The 23,366-nt window shown below is 35.8% G+C and overlaps 1 protein-coding gene across 8 annotated transcripts in view; it reads left to right on the top strand.

Annotated features, from left to right (window-relative positions):
* Positions 1–23,366, top strand: part of GLRA3 (glycine receptor alpha 3) — a 207,084-nt gene that overhangs the window by 138,975 nt on the left and 44,743 nt on the right. For 6 of the 8 annotated variants that reach the window (XM_077868608.1, XM_077868601.1, XM_077868607.1 and 3 more), the window contains 3 exons: positions 1,153–1,367; positions 18,129–18,272; positions 20,495–20,539. In XM_077868608.1, the coding sequence (XP_077724734.1) occupies positions 1,153–1,367; positions 18,129–18,272; positions 20,495–20,539 (404 nt within the window). The remainder of the gene's footprint in view (positions 1–1,152; positions 1,368–18,128; positions 18,273–20,494; positions 20,540–23,366) is intronic. The other 2 variants (XM_077868609.1, XM_077868602.1) reach the window with 1 other exon arrangement.

Raw genomic sequence — 23,366 nt, 5'->3', positions numbered from 1 at the left:
ATTTCAAGAATTTTTAGGCATTTCATATGTAGTTGATAAAAGAATCACAGTGAACTTGCATGTGTGTTTCTGATCACTAAACATCTAGGAGTGGGATCTGACTTTCCCAGAGTTTCTGAAACTTTATTAGGAATTTTAAGCCCTAGAATCTCATCCATTCCTTCAGCCAGTGGTTGTGTCTGTGAATCACGTAGCACATGGCTCAAGTCACAATCCTGGAAGTTTTGCACTGAAACTTATCTAAAAATACACTAGCAATTTCCCTAGATGTGCTCTTTGATTTACAATTAGATCAGAGAATGCCACTTAGAAAAAGATTAGCATGCTAATTCACTGAACTTATCCTTCTTAAAATACTTAGAATAAGGAGAAAATAAAACCAAGAATTTGGTTATTCACATAAACAATTATTTTAAGGAAAGACAACATGGTCATGGTATTAGGGAGTTTAACCAGAGGATAAGCAGAGATATCAACAAAATGGTTAATTAAGACATAATTTATTCCTCTATTAATTACTTACCATAATAGAGACACCGGGCATAAATATATAGAACAAATATATCTCAGGTTTTTTTAGTAAGTGTGCTTTTAAATTATGTTCAAATTTATTAATAGAGATAACATATTTTGCTTATTTTTGCATTAACAGTTTCCAAATTATTAATGCATAAGATAGCTTACATAAATTACATTTAAGGAACTATTCATCTTCAATTGAATTTATCCTTTAGATAAATAAATGTAAAGGCCTCTGGAACAAATAGCACCTGGCTGTCAATAAGTACTAAAAAGTATCAGACAGAACCAATGAGTAAGGGATAGACATTTCTCCGGTCTGACTCAGAAACAATTGCTAGAAGCAAGTGAAATGATAGATCTCTGAGTACTTTCAAAGTATGAAGTGCTAACCAAATGTGAAGCAACAAGATTACATACTATTTCCTGGAAAGTGTACCCTCATGTTGCTTCCAGATGCTAACAGAAAAATAAGAAAAATATTTTTCAGAAATCAATTTGCATACATGCTCTAGGATCCCTTTTCATCGGAATGGAAAATTTTAGGGCAAAATATGGGAAGAAATGTGACATTTGATGTCATAACAAAGACCTGTTTTTACCAACTGCTGCATTTGTTTCACAATCAATTAGGAAAATTTACGTGTATAGAAGTGCGATTCCATCTGGAACGACAAATGGGATACTATCTGATCCAGATGTACATTCCCAGCCTCCTGATTGTTATTCTATCATGGGTTTCGTTTTGGATCAATATGGATGCTGCACCCGCCAGGGTAGCCTTGGGGATAACTACTGTGCTGACTATGACCACCCAGAGCTCAGGATCACGAGCTTCCTTACCAAAGGTAAGCGTGCCAAATGGACATACACATGTATTAGTGCCTATACATATATTTGTGCAAATACTTATCGATAAAGTATATGGGACGCCTGGATGACTCGGCGGTTGAGCGTCTGCCTTTGGCTCGGGCGTGGTCCCGGAGTCCCAGGATCGAGTCCCACGTCCGGCTTCCTGCGGGGAGCTGCTTCTCCCTCTGCCTGTGTCTCTGCCTCTCTCTGTGTGTGTCTCTCATGAATAAATAAAATCTTTTTTAAAAATAAAGAATATTTTTACATAGAAAACTCACATACATATATAATCATCAACTTGTATCATATTGTATGGGTGTGCTATGGTAATCTACTTACTATTAGGACTAACACAATAATGAACATTTATATGATGCATGGTATATTCATGAATATATGTGGGTGTGGATATGCATAGCTTTACACATATTTTGCATTTTTTCTTAGTATAAACACTTAGAAGTGGAATCATTGCACTGATGGCTGTATATATTGGTGTGAATTGCCAAATGTCCCTCCAGAAAAATTTACAGCAGTTACGTGTCCAAGGTATAGTATGAGGGAGCCCATATTGATGTATATAGCACTTACTATTTGTGTGTGTGTGTGTGTGTGTGTGTGTGTGTGTCCCTCCTGGCTTTTAGGCTGTCATAGGTCAACAAAAAAGAAAGTTTATCTAATATGATTTTAGTCCACGTGAGCTGCCAGAATTAAAATAAACTGTTCTCTCTGTGACATTGTAAAACAAACAAACAAACAAACAAACAAACAACAAACAAACAAACAAAAAAACACAACACGGTATTTCTTTTTACAGCATATGCTGAAATAAAGCATAGGAAGCTCTTTCTTAATCCATTTAGCAAATAACAATAGAAAATTATTTTCCTCTCCTAAATGACATCTAAGAAAAATTTCTACTATCTAAATTAAGTAATCCTGTCCAGCTTCCAACAGGCTTCACTATTATTTTCATTACAATGATGTAGATGTCATAAAATTATATTAACTTTTCTTGTGCATTTGATGCTATCTACTTGCAATGCCAAGCAAATTATAAATCTATTTTCATGGCTTCCTTAACTCTTACCATGAATTGCATTGTATAATTCAATTTATTAGATTAAAATACCTAAATAAATACAAGTTGATGGCAGGACATTTTATCACTAAAAAAGTTACTTCACAAAGGAAGAGCTTGATATTTAACTCAAGTTAATGCTCACACTGCCTAAATAAAATTTAATGGTTGTCTTGCAAAATAAGGTCTACTTTTATTAACATTTAATTGAATTTTCAAAATGATCCATATCAACGACTGCTTTATAAAATACTGTTCAAATGGAAATTATAAATCTGCTTATAAGATTAAACTAATAAGTCTCAATGCTTATTTATATGTGTAAATGTTTCAAGGACTCTGAGTAATAGTTGAAGTCCCATAGTCAATTTGTAAAGAAAATTGCCAGTTTACTCATTCATTTTCCTCAAATGCTAAATGGAAATAAAAGCTCATTCATTCTGTAAGTTGTCAACCAAAGAAGAGAACAAAATGCTCCATTTCAGAAAGCTACAGCTTCTATGATACACAGTATAAAGACAATTTTTAAATACAAACATTAAGGCATTATCAGAAGAGCATAGAGATCAGAGTGGAAGAAGCAGAAATAAAGCAACACATTTAAAAAAACATATCAGAGTGGAGACACAAGTTTGTTTTTTAAAGGAAAGACAATATTGAGGTGGCTTCATACTTTTTATTTTTCTTTTTTTTTCATACTTTTTCTTAAGACCTAGGAAAGATTTTTCAGAAATCATTAATTTCACTGTGATCTCAGGGAAAGAATAGATTTCCGACCATGTGCTCAATTATATACACAGATGCACACAAAGCCTCTACATCTCTCAGATCATAGAAACAATGACCACTGGAAATGTGATAAGAGATTTATTTCTGACCCGCAAAAATAATTGACTAACAAAATGATATCTTAAGAGAAAGTAACTATATTTTAGGTTTTGCGATAGTTAAGGAATGGGAGGTTGAGAATATTCAGTTATGTACATCAGTATTTGGGAAGGTAGACACTGAAGACCCAGGATAAATAACAAGAATTAATCTATTGGAAGAGACCACTCCAAAAAAGTAGAAAATCTCTTGAAAAATATGATTCTGATTCTGTGATTTGGGAAGGCTAGAAAGGCAAGAGGGAAGGCCCACACTTGCCTTTAAGAACAGGTGGCTAAATCATATACCTTAGAACTTGCTATATTCTCAATCTCACAAAAGAACCCTCAGATGTCTAAAAGTCTTGCCACTGAAATATCCACCATTTTCCTACTAACAAAATCTAGGAAGTAGGGAAACAAAATTAAATTCAAGAAACCAATAGAGGATTATCAGACAGGGGAGGAAGAAACAATAAATCATTAATTTATGATAATCGCTCAGTGTTTTGTCCAAGCTATTTGCCAATACATCTCCTGTAGGATACAAAGGAGTTTGGAAATCGTCAAATAAGACTCAGGGTAGAAAATTTCAAAGAATATACCTTACTTAACCAGCACCTTAAGAACTAGTGCTGAGATTCCACTCAGATATTTCCTATTGCATTGCCCTCTACAGTGTCATAATAAATCAAGCATGTAATGGCCCAAATCAAGAAGACTTATGTGATTCATTTCTTGGAACATGAAGCTATTTGGCATTTTTGCAGTGCCTGCATTAGGTGACCAGAAAGGGATGACAGTACATTCTATCACCAGCAATTTTTCAAAGTTGTGTAATGTTAGGGACATCCCCTAACACTGTGTTCTTGAAGCAGAATGATTGAGAAAAAATGGTGATGATCATGAGCCATGTCAATGGAGGGTTTTATAAACTTTTATAAAGATTAGATTTATTCTGAGTGGATTTTAGATGGATTTTAATGAGAGGATTAATCATTCTGACTTTTATTTGAAGATTAGATATAAGGGGTAGAGTAGAAATGGAAGTATAGAAACTGCCAAGCAAACGATTGTAATCTAGAGCAGATGAAGGCTGGCTAGATTGGTAGCAGTAGAGGTGGAGAGTAGCAGATGGATTTAGAAAGAGATGGGCATTTTAAAGAAAATGTATTTGGAAGTGAAATAGACATGATTTGCTCATGAACTGGACCTTGAGGAGTAAGGGAAAAGGCAGGAGTCAATGGTGGCATTCAGGTAACTACTGGGCAAGTAATGGTAATAATTAATGAGGAAGGTTGGGGGAGGTAACTGATCTATGGTTGAACATATTAACTCTGAGATGTTTATAAAACAGCTCCGTGGAATGGTCAAAAAGTCAGAACTTGAGAAGTTTTGACAGGGACACTCATGCCTCAGACTTCAGGAAATAAAACTATAGATGGATAAGGAAGCAGAATAGGGATAATTTTTCTAAGAATGAAAGAAAGCCCAGAAAGAATAGAAAAGATGTATTTGTGGTTGGCCGTCCTCCTCCAATTGGAAATGAACCTGAATATTCAGTCTTCTCTCTCCTTTCTTTTCCCAGGGCCATTTCTCCACCCCCAACCCCTCCCCCACAGAATAGGTTAGACAGTTTTTAAAGGCAAGACCCACTCTAAAACTTTACTCTCAAACTCATTGAGATTTCAACATTCTGTGTTTTTTTTTTTTTTTCTTTTCAAATGTGGAAAAGCAATCCTCCCCAGCAGACTTAGGGTTAATCGGGGGGTCAAAGAGAAGATAATAACAATCAGTTAATTATTTTTGAGTATACATTTCATTTATACTAATACCTAGTTAAGATATTGGCATTAAGAGAATTATATTTTCTATTAAGTATAGAAATGGGTCAAAAAATAAAAAGTATAGAAATGGGTCAGAAGAGAGAAAATCAGTAGAAGGGATAAAATATAATTTTAATTTAGAAACTATAGGTTCTAGCAAGACTCCACACCAGGGAATTTTGGGTAGATCTACATTATACAGCAATATCATATACACTTTATCCTTTCTTTCCTGCTCCCAAAGAACAGTTATTTCTTATTGGGGACCTATTCCCACCTCTTTTTCATTCTCTTTTAGGGACCAACCAAGGTGCAGCTTTGTTATATGTTTTCAATTTCACATCATCTGCAGAAGTACACAAATATCACCATTACACACTAGATTAGTATTTTAAAAATGAGTTTCTAAACTATTGTCATACCAGAGATCTTTGAACATAACATGTTAAACAGATAGACGTGTGTGCATGCCATCAACCCCCACACACACCCAGACACAAGCTTGGCAGGGGCCAGAGAATCTCTAGACTCCAAGTTCATCCAAGCCCTAGCTCTTTTTTGGGGGGTGGGGATAAAGATTGATAGATTGATTTGACAGAGAGAGTGGGTGCTCGCCTGAGCTGGTAGCAGGGGTAAAGCAGAGGGAGAGGGGCAAACAGACTCAATGCTAAGTGTGGAGCCCTATGAGGGCTCAGTCTCAGGACTTGAGATCATGAACTGAGCTGAAGCCAAGACTCAGGCACTTAACTAACAGAGCCATCCAGATGCCCCCAAACCCTAGCTCTTACCACAATATAGTATTGGGGCCCAAGATTATTTCTGTATAGTTAGGTTGCAATTATTCTATATAACAAATAATCCCAAGTCTCAATGGTTTACCACATCTATTCTTGCTCACAGGCTTGTGAGTTGCCTGTGATTCTTCTAGGTTTGTCTGAGATTGGCTGACTTGGGTGGACTTAGATCTAGGCTGTGGAGTAGGCTCACATCTCCTTCCTATGTCTCCCATTGTGGGACTGTAGGTGCAGGTAGAATGCTTTTTCATGAAATATAGGAAAACAGGAAGGCAAACAGAGGCATGCAATGCTCTTGTTCAGAATTGGCACAGTCACTACTGTTAGTTTGTAAGTCTTCCCAGATCTCACAGCCAACCCGAAATCAAGGGGTTGGGGGGAGTGTACTCTACCCACAGGGTAGCATTGGAGAGGGAAAGAGAAAAACAAGATTGTCAACAAATAATCTTGTCTACCTCAAGGACAATGATTTGTTAAAACTTTCTGTCTCTGGGACACCTGGGTGGCTCAGTGGTTGAGCATCTGCCTTCGGCTCAAGGCGTGATCCTGGAGTCCCAGGATGGAGTCCCACATCAGGCTCCCTGCATGGAGCCTACTTCTCCCTCTGCCTGTGTCTCTGCCTCTCTCTCTCTGGGTCTCTCATGAATAAGTAAATAAAATCTTAAAAAAAAATAAAACCTTTCTGTCTCCATTCCTAGATTGGACTCTGCCATTTTAGTAAATACTCAAGAAAACAAGAGGAAAAAATAAGATGGAGAGAGGAAAGAGGGAGAGATTACTGGAAAGTTCTATGTAAATTTCTCCCACTCTGCCCCCACCACTATGGTCATCTCATTTGGAGCAGAGCTACTAAATGTTAGAAAATAAGAAACACTTGAAATTTCAAATGTGAATAATCAATTAAATATTTCACAGAAGCTCAGAAGCCTGTAGCCTATGAAAATCTCAAATTCTGCACAAAAAGTTGTTTATCTTGAATAATTTATTTTAATTTTTTCCCCCTTCAGTTTGTGAAACCCATCAGGAGTATTTTTTTGAGAGAACAAAAGATCTTTTATATATTTCTATCCTCAAAGTCTAAATCAGTACAGGATATATGTCACCTGAGTAAATATCACGCAGATATTTAAAGATAAGAAATTTTAAACATTTATTTAGTACTTGAATCTTGAGTAACAAGAGAGTCTGCTATTCTTTTCATGTCTTTCTAAAGACAATGTAAAAGCTAAATTGAGTTACTCTTGTATAGTATCATTTTTCCCCCGAGAATACCAAATTAATGAACAAAAAATAAACGTTCAATATATCTACCTTACAGTGTAATAAAAACATTGGTTTTAGAAGATGTAACAAAGATAGCTTTTATATTAAGGTTTTACTCTTTCTAAAGACATCGGCTATAGAAATGATTACAACTGTTAGAAAATATCAATTGAACTCTTATATTTTTATTTGGATGCTATGGTTGTATGGGCATACAAAGATCTATATGTGAGATTACATTGAATGAAAAGACAAGGATGTGAAGGAAATTGAGGATCTATACTCACTATTGTTTTCTTATGTAATTAGTTCTCATTCTCAAAAAAGAAAAAAAGTACCCTGCAGTTTTAAAGGAGAGACAGTAAGCTGTAAATGCCAACAATAATATAAATGAGAGAGAGGGGCTGCATAATAATCCTATTAATATAGCAATAACTGTTACTGTCAGTAATGTTTTGGTCCTTGCCATTTAAATGCAACACCCTAATATTTATTCAAAATATAATTAACTAAGATTATTTCAGTTCAGTGCAAATATGGTGCGAGTAGGTTCATTTTTAATTTCTTAATGTTACAGAATTTTAATAATTATACTTAACCTACAATATCATATTTGATGTGAGCAATATATTTATTTTTTTAAAAAAATTATTGAATATACTAAGAATTTGGTTTCATGTTAGATTCACTTAGGGAAAAGAGAGAAAAAGAAAAAAGTTTAGAAAATGAAAAAATTATTTGTTCATTCCCTTTTTGTTAAAAATCACAGACCATAATGCATGTGAATGTCATTCAATTTTGTTACTGTTTTATCTATTATCTGTAAAAAGATAATTCCTAAACGTAAGGAAGGTCTTATAATAGCAAGGGTAGAAATTGATAGATATCTCGGTTCTACATTTAACGTTAGAACCTACATTTACTAGGCTTACTGAGATTTCACTAAGCTGAAAACTAACAGTTATCAAGCATTCCTTTGTAGGTAACATAGAGGCAGAGCCATTGCATAAACTCTTAAATCCGACGGAAAAATTGGGGAAAAGCATATATTAAGTCACAAAGTTTAAATATTTTTTAAAAGGATGTAATACAATGGCTTTGTCATCAAACTAAATTTAAAAACAAAACAAGTAGGTGCCACTTTGAGACAACTTTACATAAGTAATGTCTGAAATTCCCTTTACTGTATTCACATATATCCCAGAATCATACCACAAATCCTACAAACAGATAAAAAAGGATATAAAACTCCCTCACCAGTGAAATAAAGAACAGAGTCCCAACATCAGCATTGTTAAGCAACTAACAGCCTTTTTCTGTCTTTGCAATTCCTGTTTGAAGTTGTGAATGAAGAGCTGAACCTCAGAGATAAAGTGAACAGGAAAGTATATGGTTAAAATAAAGCTGACATTATGAGATTTTGTGATTCCACCTCCTGGTTCTGGTTTAACCCATTTCTTATTCTTAAATTTAAGTTGTGCTGTTTGTAAAGGCATTTTAAAATTCTACTTCTGTAAACCATTGACTAAGAATAGTTTGGATTATATTTTTTTATAATTTAACAAGCATAATTTACAATAAATAAGTAGTCTGGGTTATAATCTAATAAATACCCACTAATGCATTGTCATTTATGAGTTGTGGCCAGGAGCATTACAGGTAATCTTTTGAAACTTTACCTATGCAGAGTAAGGTAAAGCCATGTATCTTGGCAGGCATCTTGCCTACACCGTCTGGTGCCATACTTGTGGTACAGCTCACCCAATATACTTGTAGAGGAATGTATTCTAAAACTGTTACTACTCAATAATCTTACCAAAAGCTAGCATAAAGGAAGTGTATTTACAATGGATTGTATGAGATAAATGCAACTCATCTATTCTTCTGAATTAGAGAACACAAAATCAAATGGCTTCAGAGGGCATAGGCACATATAAGTCACACAGCAAAGTGTTCTGGTATAGTTATGAAAGGGTGGGGATGAGCATTATGGTTAAGTGGTAAGGTGCATTCTATGCAGCTCATTCAAACTCGTTTCTATGCCTAAGTTTGGCTTGTAGCCTGCCTGTCTTTACTCTCCACGAGCTAGTCAATCTGTTATCTATCCTAGATTAAGTTTGTGTTTTAGAATGCTACCTGAACTCCATTTTTCATGCCCCGTTACAATTGATTGTACTGAAATTTGACCTGACATTAGGGTTTGAAGAAATTTTTGGCAGAAGATCAAGGGAACTTGGCATTTCTGTGCCACACTTTAATTAATTAACAGCTTTTTTTTTTCAATAAGGCAGTCAGTTCTGCTCTTTAACACACCTGCTGTAGTTCTCTATGAAGATATCACAGTGATCAGATCATAATCCACAGTGTCCTCAATCCTGTACCTGTAGGAATCCATTTCTTTTTTCAAAGATTTTATTTGTTTATTTGAGAGAGAGGGAACAAGTGATGGGGAGGAGGAGAGAAAGAGAGAGAGAGAGAGAGAGAGAAAGAAGCAGGCTCCCTCCTGAGCGTGGAGCCTGGGGCTTGTTCTCAGGACCCAGAGATCATGATCTGAGCTGAAGGAAGACACTTAAATGGCTAAGCCACTCAGGCACCCCAGGAATCCTTGTTTCTGTTTCAAAAATAAAAATAGTGGAAACCGTTCCACCCCTAGTCCTCTACCACTCATGCTGGCTTTCTCTTCATCCCAGGCACATGGTAGGGTTGTACCTCTTAATTCTATGGTAGGGACTTGCTGTAAGTAGTGCTGGTTCATGAGTCTTCAGCACAGTGACCTGTGCCACTTCTAGCCTGGAGTATTTGTTAGCAAACATGAGAGCCATCAGTGCCCAGTTTTCCTGTACTGTTGCCACTGCCAATGTTCCAGATGTGATTGCCTTGTCAGCTGTCACGGTGATAATGATAGTGACAAGTCACTATTTAATTCAAGTGGACATGCAGTGTCTTTTATTGTTCTTTGCTTTAGGCCAGTGAGATTTCAGGATTGTTGGTTACTGTATCCTATTCTAGCTCAAATCCCTCTTGTTCCCACTTCCTTGCATCACTGGAAGGGTAGGTGTAGAGAAATTCATACTTAGATGAGCTCCCGGAACATGCCTGCCCCCTAGGTCAAAGTGATTTGATTCTAGCCTTTATAACCAGGATGACTGATAATGATAAAATCCATATATATAAATAATTGGGACTCCAAAAATAGACTGTCTCTATTTTCTAATGTTAATATTAAGAGTAGAATGAATGCATACTTTTTCTGGAAAAAAATGGCATAAGAACTCTATAGAACATAATAATGCTTATATTCCTTTCCCTATATTATAAAACATTTTTAGAGTGAAAAAGACAAGGCCTTGCAGTAACTAGTTCTGCATACACAAATGATAATTCATCGAGCTGATCTCTTCTTAGATTATCACATGGCAGGTAGGCAGTGGTTTCCTGGCTCACAAAAACACTTCATTATAATTAATGGAAGAGTGTTGTCGAGGGGACTTTCATTATATTTCAGAGGATAAAATGTTTTCCTGATCTAGTTTTGCTTCCTTAGAGCAGCTAGTTTGTTTTTATATGGTAAATACAATGCTCATGTCCCCTTTTCAACATTCTCCACTAGAGTTGTTTGTCAGATTTTAGAACCGGCAAATAAAGAGGACCTTACAATATGTATTCTGCATGCTGATTTTAGTCTTAACTATCAGATAAAAGTTAGAGACTACAATATTAAAGTGCAGAGAGTATTCCTACTTAGTGTGTTTACAGTTGTTGATATGTAGCCATAGCCTAAAAGGAAGCAGCCTAAAAACTGGATGACAAAAAAGAATAGTTAATTTTATGGGCTTTGGAGCCAGATGAGTTGTATTCAAATCTAGCTATGCAACTTGGTAGCTGTCTTAATCAATTCAGGCTCCTGTAACTGAAGACCATAGAGTAGGTGACTTAAAGACCACAGACATTTAATCTCACAATTCTGGAATCTGAGAAGTCCAAGATCAAGACACTGGCAAATTCAGTGTCTAGGGGGAACTTCCCTCCTGACTTATAAATGGTGATCCCCTGGCCATGTCTCCTCATGGTAGAGTGACAAAGGAGTTCCCTGGGACCCTTTCTCCAAGAGCACTAACCTCATTCATGACTCTACCCTCACAACCCGATCATCTTCCAAAGGCCCCATCTCCTAATACCATCCCCTTGAGGGTTAGATTTCAACATCTGAATTTTGGAAGAACATATTCAGTCCATAATAGTCGCTATGTGATAAGTTATTTCACTTAAGCAAGTTATTTTATTGTGCCTAAATCTTTAAAATGGGAATACTTTCCTCCGTGGTTGTGAGGACTAAGGATGTCAGTTTTAGAAAACCACTAAGAAGACTCAGTAGTTCTATGGTGGGCACTCTCAGGAACATTTCCTGGCATGTGAATTATTATAATTACTTCTCTAATAACAAATGGCCAGTGATTTGATGTGATTCCACATGACTCCATCAGTTCAACATGACCTGAGAGCACACAGTATGATGAGTACATCTAAAGGTCCTAGAAACACAAAGATGAATAAGACTTGGCCTTTGTCTTAGCTCAAGGGATATATTAGCCTAAAAAGAGAAAGGTACATAAGTGGATAAGGTCAGTCCAGTGGAGCAAGGTCAATTATAAGATGAGTTATTTGGTGTTTGCTTAGACACAGTTTGTTAAAATATCAGTATAGATATTCCACTTTGAAATCTTCAAGAACATGTTCATTTTTATATCCTCTTAGTCAACATTTTTGAAAAATAGAAAGCACTTAGGGATTGTGGAATAGAATAATTAACTGAAGGTGGGACATGCAAGTGACAGCAGTCACCTTGTAAGACCTGCTTACAAATAAATATAATTACAACTGTAGTGAGTGAACTGAGAAAAGGTTTCTATGAGGAAAGGGGAGGTAGGAAGCTAAGAAAGGCTGTCCTGGCATTTGGAAAAAGCTCCTTAATAATGTGTTGTCTAAGCTGAGACCTGATGGACAAAGGGCAGTTACCCAAAAGAAGGAGTATTTTAGACAAAAATCACAGAAATAAAAGCTGCTGTCAATTGATTGTCAATTGCTTCCAGTTTCCAAAAAAATAAAAGAAGGGAAGAATAATTACCATAATAAGCAAGTAAGAAAGTGGCATAAGATGGTAATTATCATATCCTCAGAGGCCTGACCATCCCCACCTAACATAGTCCCCTTCGCCCTGTCCCTCTCTTCCCATTACCCCATTACTTCTCTACTGCACTTTTTAACATTATCTTTGTATTTCTATTGTATGTTTTTCCCAAATTAAATATAAGTTCCATTGAAGATGGATCTTATTTATATTCCCCATCTCCATAACTGCAACACTGAAAACCAAACCTGGGTACCTCAATGGTGTTCAATAAATGTTGAATGAAAAAAAAAATGACTGAATGCCTATGGTAAGAAAAGTAAGCTGGTGGCAAATCATGAAGGGCTTTAGACACCATAAAACAGATTCGAGACTCTCAATTTAATTGAAAGCAAATGAAGAATTTTAAGGAGAAGGAGTGAGATTTGCATTTTAAAATAATCATTTATTATTATGTCATGGATAGATTTGAGGGACTGAAGAACAGATTATTGTGGTTGAGGTCAATGGGACAACAGTAGGAAGGATGGAAAAGGATAAATTTGAGAAGTAGCAAGAAAGTATCATTTACAGGGCTGAATCTGAAATGAGAGAAGGAGACGACTCCTAATGTGAAGGTGAACAACAGTAGACATAGGGTAACCTTTCAATGAGGAGGAAGAGGCGATTGTGTCTGTTTGCTCTTTGTTTGGTGGAGTCTGGTAGAGATTCATAAATTTTGGTTTTAGTCAGAGTAAATTTGATGTGCCAAAGACTTCCAAAAGGTGCAATCAAGTGAGAACCAGGCTAGAGAAGGATCCAGTCAGCTAAGAGAGATTTGGCAGCCATAAGCACAGAGGAGAAATTGAACCTGTGGTAATAGATGAGGTTGACTAGTGAAGAGCTTCAGAGTCAGAATAGAAGACTGCCTGGACTCTATCCCTGAGGAACCCAGGACGAGGAGGATGGCCTACACAGCACAGTGGGGTGGAGCTGAGGGAGGGAAACCTGAAAAACATGGGTCATGGGATCCATGGGAAGAGTGCTCCAAGAAGGAAGCAGTCTTCAATATGGTGGCTTTGAACAGGTCTCTAGGACAAAGGTCTTCCTGACTGGTGCATCTAATTAGTAAAGATTTAGGTTTTATTTTCTAATATTTTTATATTCAAGGAGTAATATTGAGGAGAGAGTGTTCCTTAAAATTGAATCAGGGTTTCAACAGCACACTGGACAATGGTACTGTTGACAAGGTGGTCCCAAAGGACAGCAACCAGAAGGGGCTGGAAAGAAGGTGATAATTCTGAATCACATGGGGTATGTTGTATGTCATGAGTACATTGGGCATGTGTCGGAGTAAGGACTGCTGTCCTTATTTTAGTTTTGAATCTTAGAGTTCCAAACTTCCCAGGTCCCAAGTTTGCTGTATTTGGATGGGTAGTGAGGGTGAAGGAGGAGAAAAAAGTTGAAATTGAAGGAGGTCAGAGGAAAGGATGAAGACAGTAGACCCTTTGGACTGAACACTTGGGAGTTATTCACAGTCAGCAGAATCCTGGCAGTCATAAAAGATGTTTGCATATCTCTGATCTCATTGAAAATATTCATTGGATTAATATGGAAATTAAATTTCTGATTTATCTCTGGTTCATGTCATTATAGATTCAGGTTGTTGAAGAATGAGCACATACTTTATGAGTCATATTCTTCCAGGAATGGTGTGGCTTGAGACAGCACTTTTGAAATCTGTATTATATCTTTCAGGACAGTATGTATTTGAGGGCAGCCAAAGATTTCTGGCATAACTGCAGAACTTATGAGGTTTAAATCTATATTTTATAAACAACTGGACACTTAGCACAGCACTGGAATTAAATGAGGGCATACCTGTCTTTGCTCAGTAAAGGTCATTCTGATCAACAGAAATTACACTTAAAAAAGGAGGACAGGGAACCCTGGGTGGCACAGCGGTTTGGCGCCTGCCTTTGGCCCAGGGCGCGATTCTGGAGATCCGGGATCGAGTCCCACATCGGGCTCCCGGTGCATGGAGCCTGCTTCTCCCTCTGCCTGTCTCTCTGCCTTTCTCTCTCTCTCTCTGTGACTATCATTAAAAAAAAAAAAAAAAAAAAAAAAAAAAAAAAAAAAAAGAGGACATGCAGAGGACTCTTTTGTTTACATATTTCATATGTAAATTGACACCATTGGAAATGTCAAGAAATGGCCTCTTTTTAAAAGAGAATTAATCCAATCCAGGGTATTAACAGACCATCACTTCAAAAAGTGAATCTCCACATGAATCATCATCTGTGATTCATTCTTCCCTCGTATTTTAATATTTTACACTTTCATTTATCTGTCCATTTATTTAGCAAATATGTACACATTTACTAAACACTATTGTGGTGGCAATCAACTCAGAGATGACATCTGCCCTCAAAGAGTTCACAGTCTAAACAGAAAGAAAACAAGCATAAGCAATTACAATGCACTGTGGTCAAGTTAGCACACAAGTGCCATGGGATTCTGAACCAGACTTGGGCAGTCAAGCCTGAGACTGAAAAAGCCAAATGAGAAGAGGGAGAGAGAGGTTTGTCCTTACTTTATTTATTGCTCCCCCAAACATAGATTACCCCTGAATAGTGAGCCACTTTTCCTCACCAGAACCTAAATTTGATCAAGATTTCCACAGGTTGACATTGACAAAAACACCACTAAATATTAAGAATGAAAAAAGAAAAAAATGCAGAATATACAAACAACTACAGAAATGATCAGATTTCCAAAGTGTAAGGTTTTGATCCTAAAGAAAACTATACTTTGAGTCAAAGAAGTAGTTAGGGGTCTTTGCTTACATCTAATCTAGAGTTCTGCTCTGCTGGATATACACCATCTTGAGGAAGAGACATTTAATTCTATCACTGGGGAAGCAAAGTTTTAGGTAATTGTCTATTTCCCAGGAAAAAGTGGGGGGAAAAACACTTCACATAAATGTATCTTATTCTTAACCTGATTCCTGGCAAATGAGAGAATTTTTTTTCCCCTATGTCTAATTGACATTCTTAACGTACCCAACAAAATGAACTGGCTTATAGTACAAAAGGTGGTGATTTTACCAATATCACTTTCATGATATAACACCATGTGTGATACAGACACATATACAATAAGAAAGGATGCTGAAGCTTACAGAAAATTTTCATCCTTAAGCAACTGACGTATACAGCAATATTTGTCTAATTAGATCCTCAAATGACTGCCCCCTTAAGCTGAGAGAAAAATGAAAGCAGTTTCTTAAATGTTATTAAATTGTTCCCTCCAAAGGTCTTCAATATATATGAATCTATTTCTAGGAAATAGGAACATATTTCTTCCTTTTATGTTTCCCTTTGTTTCACTTCTTTGTGTATTTTCCCCCTTAAAAATAGTTATAATAATAATTCTTTGTTCTTTCTGTTTTTTCCTTTCTTTATCTTCTCTTCCTTATCTTTGAGGAGGTAGTCAGGGTGAAGGAGGTCACCTGGGGCTGGCAGGACCTGGATCCATGGGTTGAGGAGATGGTCAGGACCAAGGTGGCCAGTGGAGTCTTTGGGTGTGAGGCCAGAGCCAATGATGGGCTAAGGGGAGCTAATGGGGCTCAGGCTGGAAGTGGCCAGCAGAATTAAGATATTAGTTCCATACAGGAAGACTCTTCAAATATATGTTAAAGATAATCAAAGACAAACTTGTCACTGAGAAAGTGTTACATGCATAAAAAAAGGTGAAAGCTAGAATTAACCCTGTGGAATTACATTGGAGTTAGAGATGCCAGTGTGAACTCATGTTTTTAAATACAGATAAATAGATGATAGCTAGATACACAAAAGGGGCACCTGGGTGGCCCAGTTGGTAAGCATTTGACTCTTGATTTTGGCTCAGGTCATGATCTCAGGGTCTTGAGATATATTAGTTGTGTGTGTGTGTGTGTGTGTAATCCCTAACTCTGTCTGTTAAGAGGGCCTAGAAATAGTAATACCTAGGAAACAACGAGCACACCCAATGCCCAGATCCTCAGTTTCTAAAAGCTAAAGAAATATTTCTAAGAAAAAGATTCTAGGTGAAAGGTCTTAATCAAGGACTGGAATACAAAAATACAGATGAGTCAGGAAGGCCTTGTGCCAGAAAGTAAGAAAGTACCGAAATTATGATGGAGACTTGCCAAAAGGATGTTTCTAGGGGCTCCTACTGATCCAATCTGTATAATGTGAGCATCAAAATAGTGATGCTAATGTTTTATAACTAATTGAACAAAATCGTTATTTATTAGTCTCTACTGATATAGATAAAGGAATGTGGGAGACAGAAACTTTCCTTACTGTAGAATGCTACCTAATAAATGTGGATGGGATGATGGAATCAGAAAGCTCGCATTTGGAAATCATCATTGTAATAATTGATTCAGACAAAAATCATCAGAGTCTAAAAGATGAAAGTTTAAGGAGTAAGAAGATATTATGTAGTTTCAAATAACCTCCACCCAAGGGTAATGGGTAAATTTATAATAGAGAAACCTGGTAGGCAACACTTTGACCAACTGATCAATGTTGAGTGCAGTCGGATATGGTATACTGTGAAGAACAGGGCATCCCTGTTCCTACTAAAATCCCCTAACCTGAGTCTAAAATGAGGAAACATCAGATAAACCAAAAATAGGAGACACTCAAAAAATATCTAGTCTGCGCTCATTCAAAATATCAAGGTCACAGTAGGCGAGAAAAGACGGACCCAAGTATTCTAAACTGAAGACACTGAAGCCTAAAGAGATACGATGCCAAAACGCAACACATACTTCTATATTAAATCCTGGACTGGGGGATCCCTGGGTGGCGTAGCGGTTTGGCGCCTGCCTTTGGCCCAGGGCGCGATCCTGGAGACCTAGGATCGAATCCCACGTCGGGCTCCCGGTGCATGGAGCCTGCTTCTCCCTCTGCCTGTGTCTCTGCCTCTCTCTCTCTCACTGTGTGCCTATAATTAAAAAAAAAAAAAAATTAAAATCCTGGACTGGATGGAAAAATGTTTTTCTGCTAAAAATGCCATTGTTGGGACAATTGCTGAAATAAGAATGGGCTTTTTTAGGATTAGATGGTAGGGTTTTATTTATTAGATGGTAGGGTTTATTAATCATCTTTCAATCTGATTTTGTTGGGTGTACTAGAGTTATGTAGGAGGAGATTGTCTTTTTCTTTTAGAAAATACACATAGGTATTTTGGGGTAACAGGGCATGATGTCTGTAAATTATGCTCAAATAGTTCAAGAGATAGAGACAAATATAACATTTGGTCAAATGTTAACAACTGGAGGACTTGGGAGGGTTTTTATGGTTTGTTTTTTATTTTTATTATTATTATTTTGGACTATTCTTGCAACATGTTTGTCAATGCTAAAATTATTTCAAAATGAAAAAAATAGTGAATAAAATATGGAACTAAAAGGTAAATGGCATTATCTGTATTTCAAAGTACAAAATTTATAATTTTTTGAGCATTATTCTATGCTACACTGAAGGTAAAGTCACACTTCAATTTATTTTTCTTCATCAGATGTTTGGTCTTGTGCCTCATTGGACAACAATTTTTAGCAAAACATACCCAGTTTGTAATGTATGACTAATATACAAACTTGCATAATTGATTTCTAAAAAATCACTTATTAGGTTAAAAAAGTCTTGGTCTTTCTGCTTTCTTTTTCAAGCTGATATAAATGGTACAATTTAGAATCAGACATTCAGTTTTGTTCTCAATGGAAACAATAATACAACTCAATTTGCTCACTCTCTCTCTCTTTTCTAGGTTTCTTATGTCAAAGCGATTGACATTTGGATGGCAGTATGCCTCCTTTTTGTGTTTTCAGCACTTCTGGAATACGCAGCTGTAAATTTTGTATCAAGACAACACAAAGAACTTCTGCGATTTCGACGGAAGAGAAAGAATAAGGTACATGATTAAATGCATTGGGTTCGGAGGGATACTGATTTTCACCAGAAAGTAAATTTGTTAAATTTAATACAGTGATGCAGAGAGGAAATGGAGTCTGGGAACCAAAGGATATGAATATTCCGGTGGTTTTGTCCAGTAGAAACTGAAATTGTCAAAAATAGCTTCAGGAATAAAATGGTGACATCCAGTTCTACCTTACACAGCATATCTGGTGACATGAGAGCTTTATCAACCTCTTTCTAATGTACTCCCTGAAACAACACCATTTTTTGCTTCAATTAACAAAATATATAATTTCTTACCTGCAACGTGAGAGTGTTCCTGATGGTCTTACTTAACATCTCATCAAATATAGCTATTAAAGTTGTTCCTTTTATCAAGGTAATCCCTTTCATTGTTTCCATAAAAGGTTACCTATTTGTTAATGCTATGATGTTCGTGTAAAACTATGTGGTCTCTCATTCATGCATACTTTCATGTTGTTAAGATATTTATTCTGAATCCCTATGGGAAACACAAGAAAGGCTATTGGTGCCTTGCTGTACCTGTTAAATGAAACCCAGAAGAAATTGTATTGATAACATCATTAGGAGACCACAGGAAGTTGTAGAAGTAATCTCAAAATTGAATTTGGATGGACAGAATGGATTTGCTCCCCTCTATTAAGACTTGTAATGTCATCTCTCATTTTGTGCACATAAGCTCCATCAACTCCCTTTCCTCTTCTGGAAGGGAGAGTTTCTATTGATCAGCATATCTTGGAGTTTACTGCTGTTAATGTGAATGTGAGAACTGACATTTAAAAGCAGATGGACTGCAACAGAGAAATGTCAAAGTTTATACAATAGGAGAAATTATGGCCAGAATCCAATATACTGGAATATTTAAGTTAAAACATACTCAAATCTTAAAAATAATAGTCTTGTTCATAGAGGTACATTTTAAAGGATTTTGAAAGAATTTAATTTTTTTAAAGGTTTCCTTTGGTTTCTGAATTATTTACTGTGATTTATATATTCGTAAGATTTTTTTAAAGCCCTAAGCCCATGATCTCTCAGTACTGAGCATTTAACATATTATAAAGTTATAACAGATTCGGTCATGTCTAACTGACTCTCCCAAATCATAATAAATACCCAATTCACAGTAGTGTGGAAGGAACTTTGGGACTATGATACTCCGAGTGACACATGAGACAAAAACAGTGCCCAAGCTGCTATTTGATCAACTTGTTATGAAAATAAAAGCACACCATTTGTATATGGAAACATAATTTAATAATTTTTCTCCCCACCATACCCCCATCTACTGGTTTCTCATTCTTTGTCTCTTTCCTCTCCTTTCTCCCTCCCTGCTGCCTATCTGTTCCCCTTTCTCTCGTGACACTTGGCACTGACTGTAACACTATCACAGGACAAAAAAATTCTGTATCACAAGAGGAAATTTCCTGTTTTCCTTTCCCATTAAATGACTGATGAAGACAAGTTTTCCCTTCTAATATCATGAATCCAAAGTAAAGTAATACTTATCTCTCCTCCTCATTTTGATTTGCTTTTTCACTTTTATTTTTCACTTCTCTACCTCTCCCCCTTCCTATACAATTTAGAATGTATCAACCAGGTGCTGGGAAGTATTAGGTATGTGGTGTCCAAATGGGGGCTGAGAGCTCACTCTTTCCACACCCACCATGCATCCAACAGCCACAGTGCCCAAGAGAAACAGGATAGAGTGTAAGTGTAGAGGCTCAATTTTGGTTCTCCTTTTAAAAAAAAATTATCCTACCAAAGCAGCTCTTTAGTTTTACTACCTGTAAGAATATCAGGGTAAATAGCGAAGCCCCTTCTTCTTTAGCTCACAGGAAGATGGCAAGATTCATTTTCTAATGAGTGGCTCTCCAGGAAAATATAGAAATGCAAAAATACTAACATCTTATTATTTTCTAAAGACCAGTTGAATATTCAAGGAGCAAATATTGTAATTGAGATTTAATGTGGGGAAAAATAGTTTTTTGGTTTTTGGGTTTTTTTGGGGGGTTTGGGTCTTTTTAAATTTATACTTTGAGGGTTGGATACTTTGCATATGTGAAAATCGAATAATTGACACACATATATGTGAAAATGATATATGCAATTTAAACCAATTGTGCAATTATATTTACTCATATATGACTTGATTCTCTGGTTTCTCAATCCCTCTTGGTCCACTCTACCTTCCCACAGACAGAAGCTTTTGCATTGGAGAAGTTTTACCGTTTCTCAGACACGGTAAATTCACTTTCTTAACTCTAAGTAGAGGAATGTGGTCATCAGTGAAAAAAGCAGACAGCATATTCTGCACCTAGGCAGTGTTTGGTGGGGAAACACAGCCCCTTGCATATTTAAAGCCAAACAACCACCATCTCCCTTCAACCAAGGATATTCTCTTTTTCAAACTCCAGTTGTCTTCCTTCACTCAGTAAAAAGATATTTAAATATTATCCTTCACCTAATCAACTGAGCTATTTGATTGGTCAAAGTGATTTTTAAATATATATCAAGCAAAAATAACATATATAATTTCATAATAGTCTCCATGAAAGAAATAGTCATTTGTTTTGACAAAATTAGTTCCAAAATTAATAGAAAATTTATTTGTACAAAGAAGTTCTAAATGCATCCTTTCTGGTCAGAAAATAGAGGCCTAAAAATAAGTCAAAAATAAAGTACTTTGTCCAACCTATGTATTTTTAGAATCCTTTTTTAATGTTAAGATAAGTTGAGATTCTTTATAATAAATTAATAATTTTGGTTTTGATAGCAGCATCCTTTGAAATGTTGATTACAGAGCAATCACAAGGTCACATGTCCAAGTATAGTAGCTAAATAGTTAGAAAAGTAGTCTATATTACAGCATATTGATCGTTGGACTTGGCCACCATAATATAGCATTCAATGTTGGATTTAAACATACACAAGCCAAGAATTCAAGCTGGGGAATCACAAACAGTCCAGTCTATTAAACTAAAATTTCTGGAATAAAGTGCATTTAAAAATACCTCCCCAGATAATTCTGTTGCACATCTTGGTTAAGAAGAAATAATGTTAGATGAACAGACCGGAAACATGTTATATTCATCTAATAGAAGGATTCTCAATTTCATAGCAGGTATCTAGAGCCAGTGTTATTTATAAGCACTTACTAAGTTTTCTTATATAATAATATGTAATCATTCAACTAATATTTTTCTACTAAATTGCATATTTGTTCCCAACCTAGCTAGCCACTCTATTTTTTTCATCCCTGGGGGAAAAAATTCATTTGATATGATTAGTTTTACTTAATTATCGTAACTATAACTTTGAAAAATTTTTAATTGCTTTGTATTTGCATAACACAAATGGCCTCTTTGAGAAAGAATATATTTAAATTTCTGGTAACTAAGCAGTTAATGCCTATAGGAGCTTTAGTATAAAAAATATATATTTACTAAATATTGCTTTACAAAACAATGCACGAAGAAGTCTGATGAAAAATTAGGTTTATCTCAGCAACAATCAATACATACTTATTTTTTTAAGAAGAAACAATATGGTAATGCAAATAGATTTGTTAGAAATTATACGCATTCCATTTATTTTGTAATATTCCCATCTTTGTGTAGATTTGGGGTTGATCATTTCAAGTTTTTGAAAACTGTTTTTCTCAACCTAACAACTCTCTGGGCTGACTGAATTCATCATTTAAAAAAAAGTATGTATTTTTCTTAGAAACAGTACGAGCAATCTAAATCTTTAAAACAAAATAGTCTAAATGAGTCTAAACATTGACCCAAAGCCCTTTATTTTCATGAGTATGGGTTTATATAGTTTTCCCAAGCACTTTAAGTTGGCAGAATAGATGAAGTAAATAAGAGAACTTCAGTATAAAAAGTTTGTCACAACAAAGGACCGTACGTTGATATAAATGTTATTCCTAGGAAAGTTTAAACTTGGTTCAGCATTGGCTTAGCATTCATATGGAATCTCTCATATCTTACTTTTTTTCTATTAAGGTACAAGCTGGTGAATCTTTGGTCTATTGTGAAAGAATACAAGTTTGCTCTTGTATCCAAATTTCCCCACCCCACACTGTCATAGCCTGTTATGTGTTGGTTACCCACTGCACCATGTCATAGACGCTTATTCCCAGTGCTGTGTATGTGTGGGTGTGTGCATGATATGAAAGTATTTTGGTGAGAATTTGCTCTTCCCACATGTGATATAATTACTTTAGCCTGCAGGATTATACAGACGTGCCATAATGTTTCTGAATATATGTTATTTGTTGAGATAAATGGATGATTTAGGGTTGCATTTCACGTAGCTTCTTCTGCATCACGAGGTAATGATGCAATGGTTTGCAGAGATAAAACATTCACATGGTATTCTAACACTTTTATCTTCCTGATTTATTGTATATTTAATTATTATTTACATACTCAAATAAAATAAAAAAGGACTCTGAGTTCTAGATTTGAGAAACAATGATCAAGTTTCTATTCTGCAAGGCACGATGGTTATCTTTTTAAGATTAAGATATCATTGACTACATTTTGACTACCTGTACAAAAAACTTGTCATTATTTATTGCCTTACATATTTACATGCTGTCTTACTTCAAAAATAACTCAAGGTAACTTCTAAGAATAAGAAATAATTGTTTTTTTCTGCCCTCTACAGTTTTTTAGCCCTATAGTCTTAGGGCAAACAAACATATATATGGAAACTCTTTTGAAGGAATGAGGCTCTACATAGTTGAAAGCAATGTGGCACCCATATATTCTAAATTACTTCATAACATTTCCATCCTAGGAATATTATGGGGTATAAGATATTATTTTAGTAGGAAAATGTTTCCTATAAATTTCTGACATGTCTAAGGAAAAGCAGTTTTCCAATAATTTCAAACTAAAGTATATTTGAATGACTCTGATATATAAGGATTCAGAATTTCATCCTCTCAAGGAAAACAAAAATAGTTAAGAATTTAATGACTTCCTGCAAACAAATATTCAGAGTTTGTGTTAAACAGAACTGAGGGGGGCACTTGGCGGGACGAGCACTGGGTGTTATG

Source organism: Canis aureus, chromosome 24, assembly GCF_053574225.1.
Source record: "Canis aureus isolate CA01 chromosome 24, VMU_Caureus_v.1.0, whole genome shotgun sequence".
NCBI lineage: Eukaryota > Metazoa > Chordata > Mammalia > Carnivora > Canidae > Canis > Canis aureus.
Note: the sequence above shows the minus strand (reverse complement) of the source record. Positions and strands in the feature narration are given on the sequence as shown.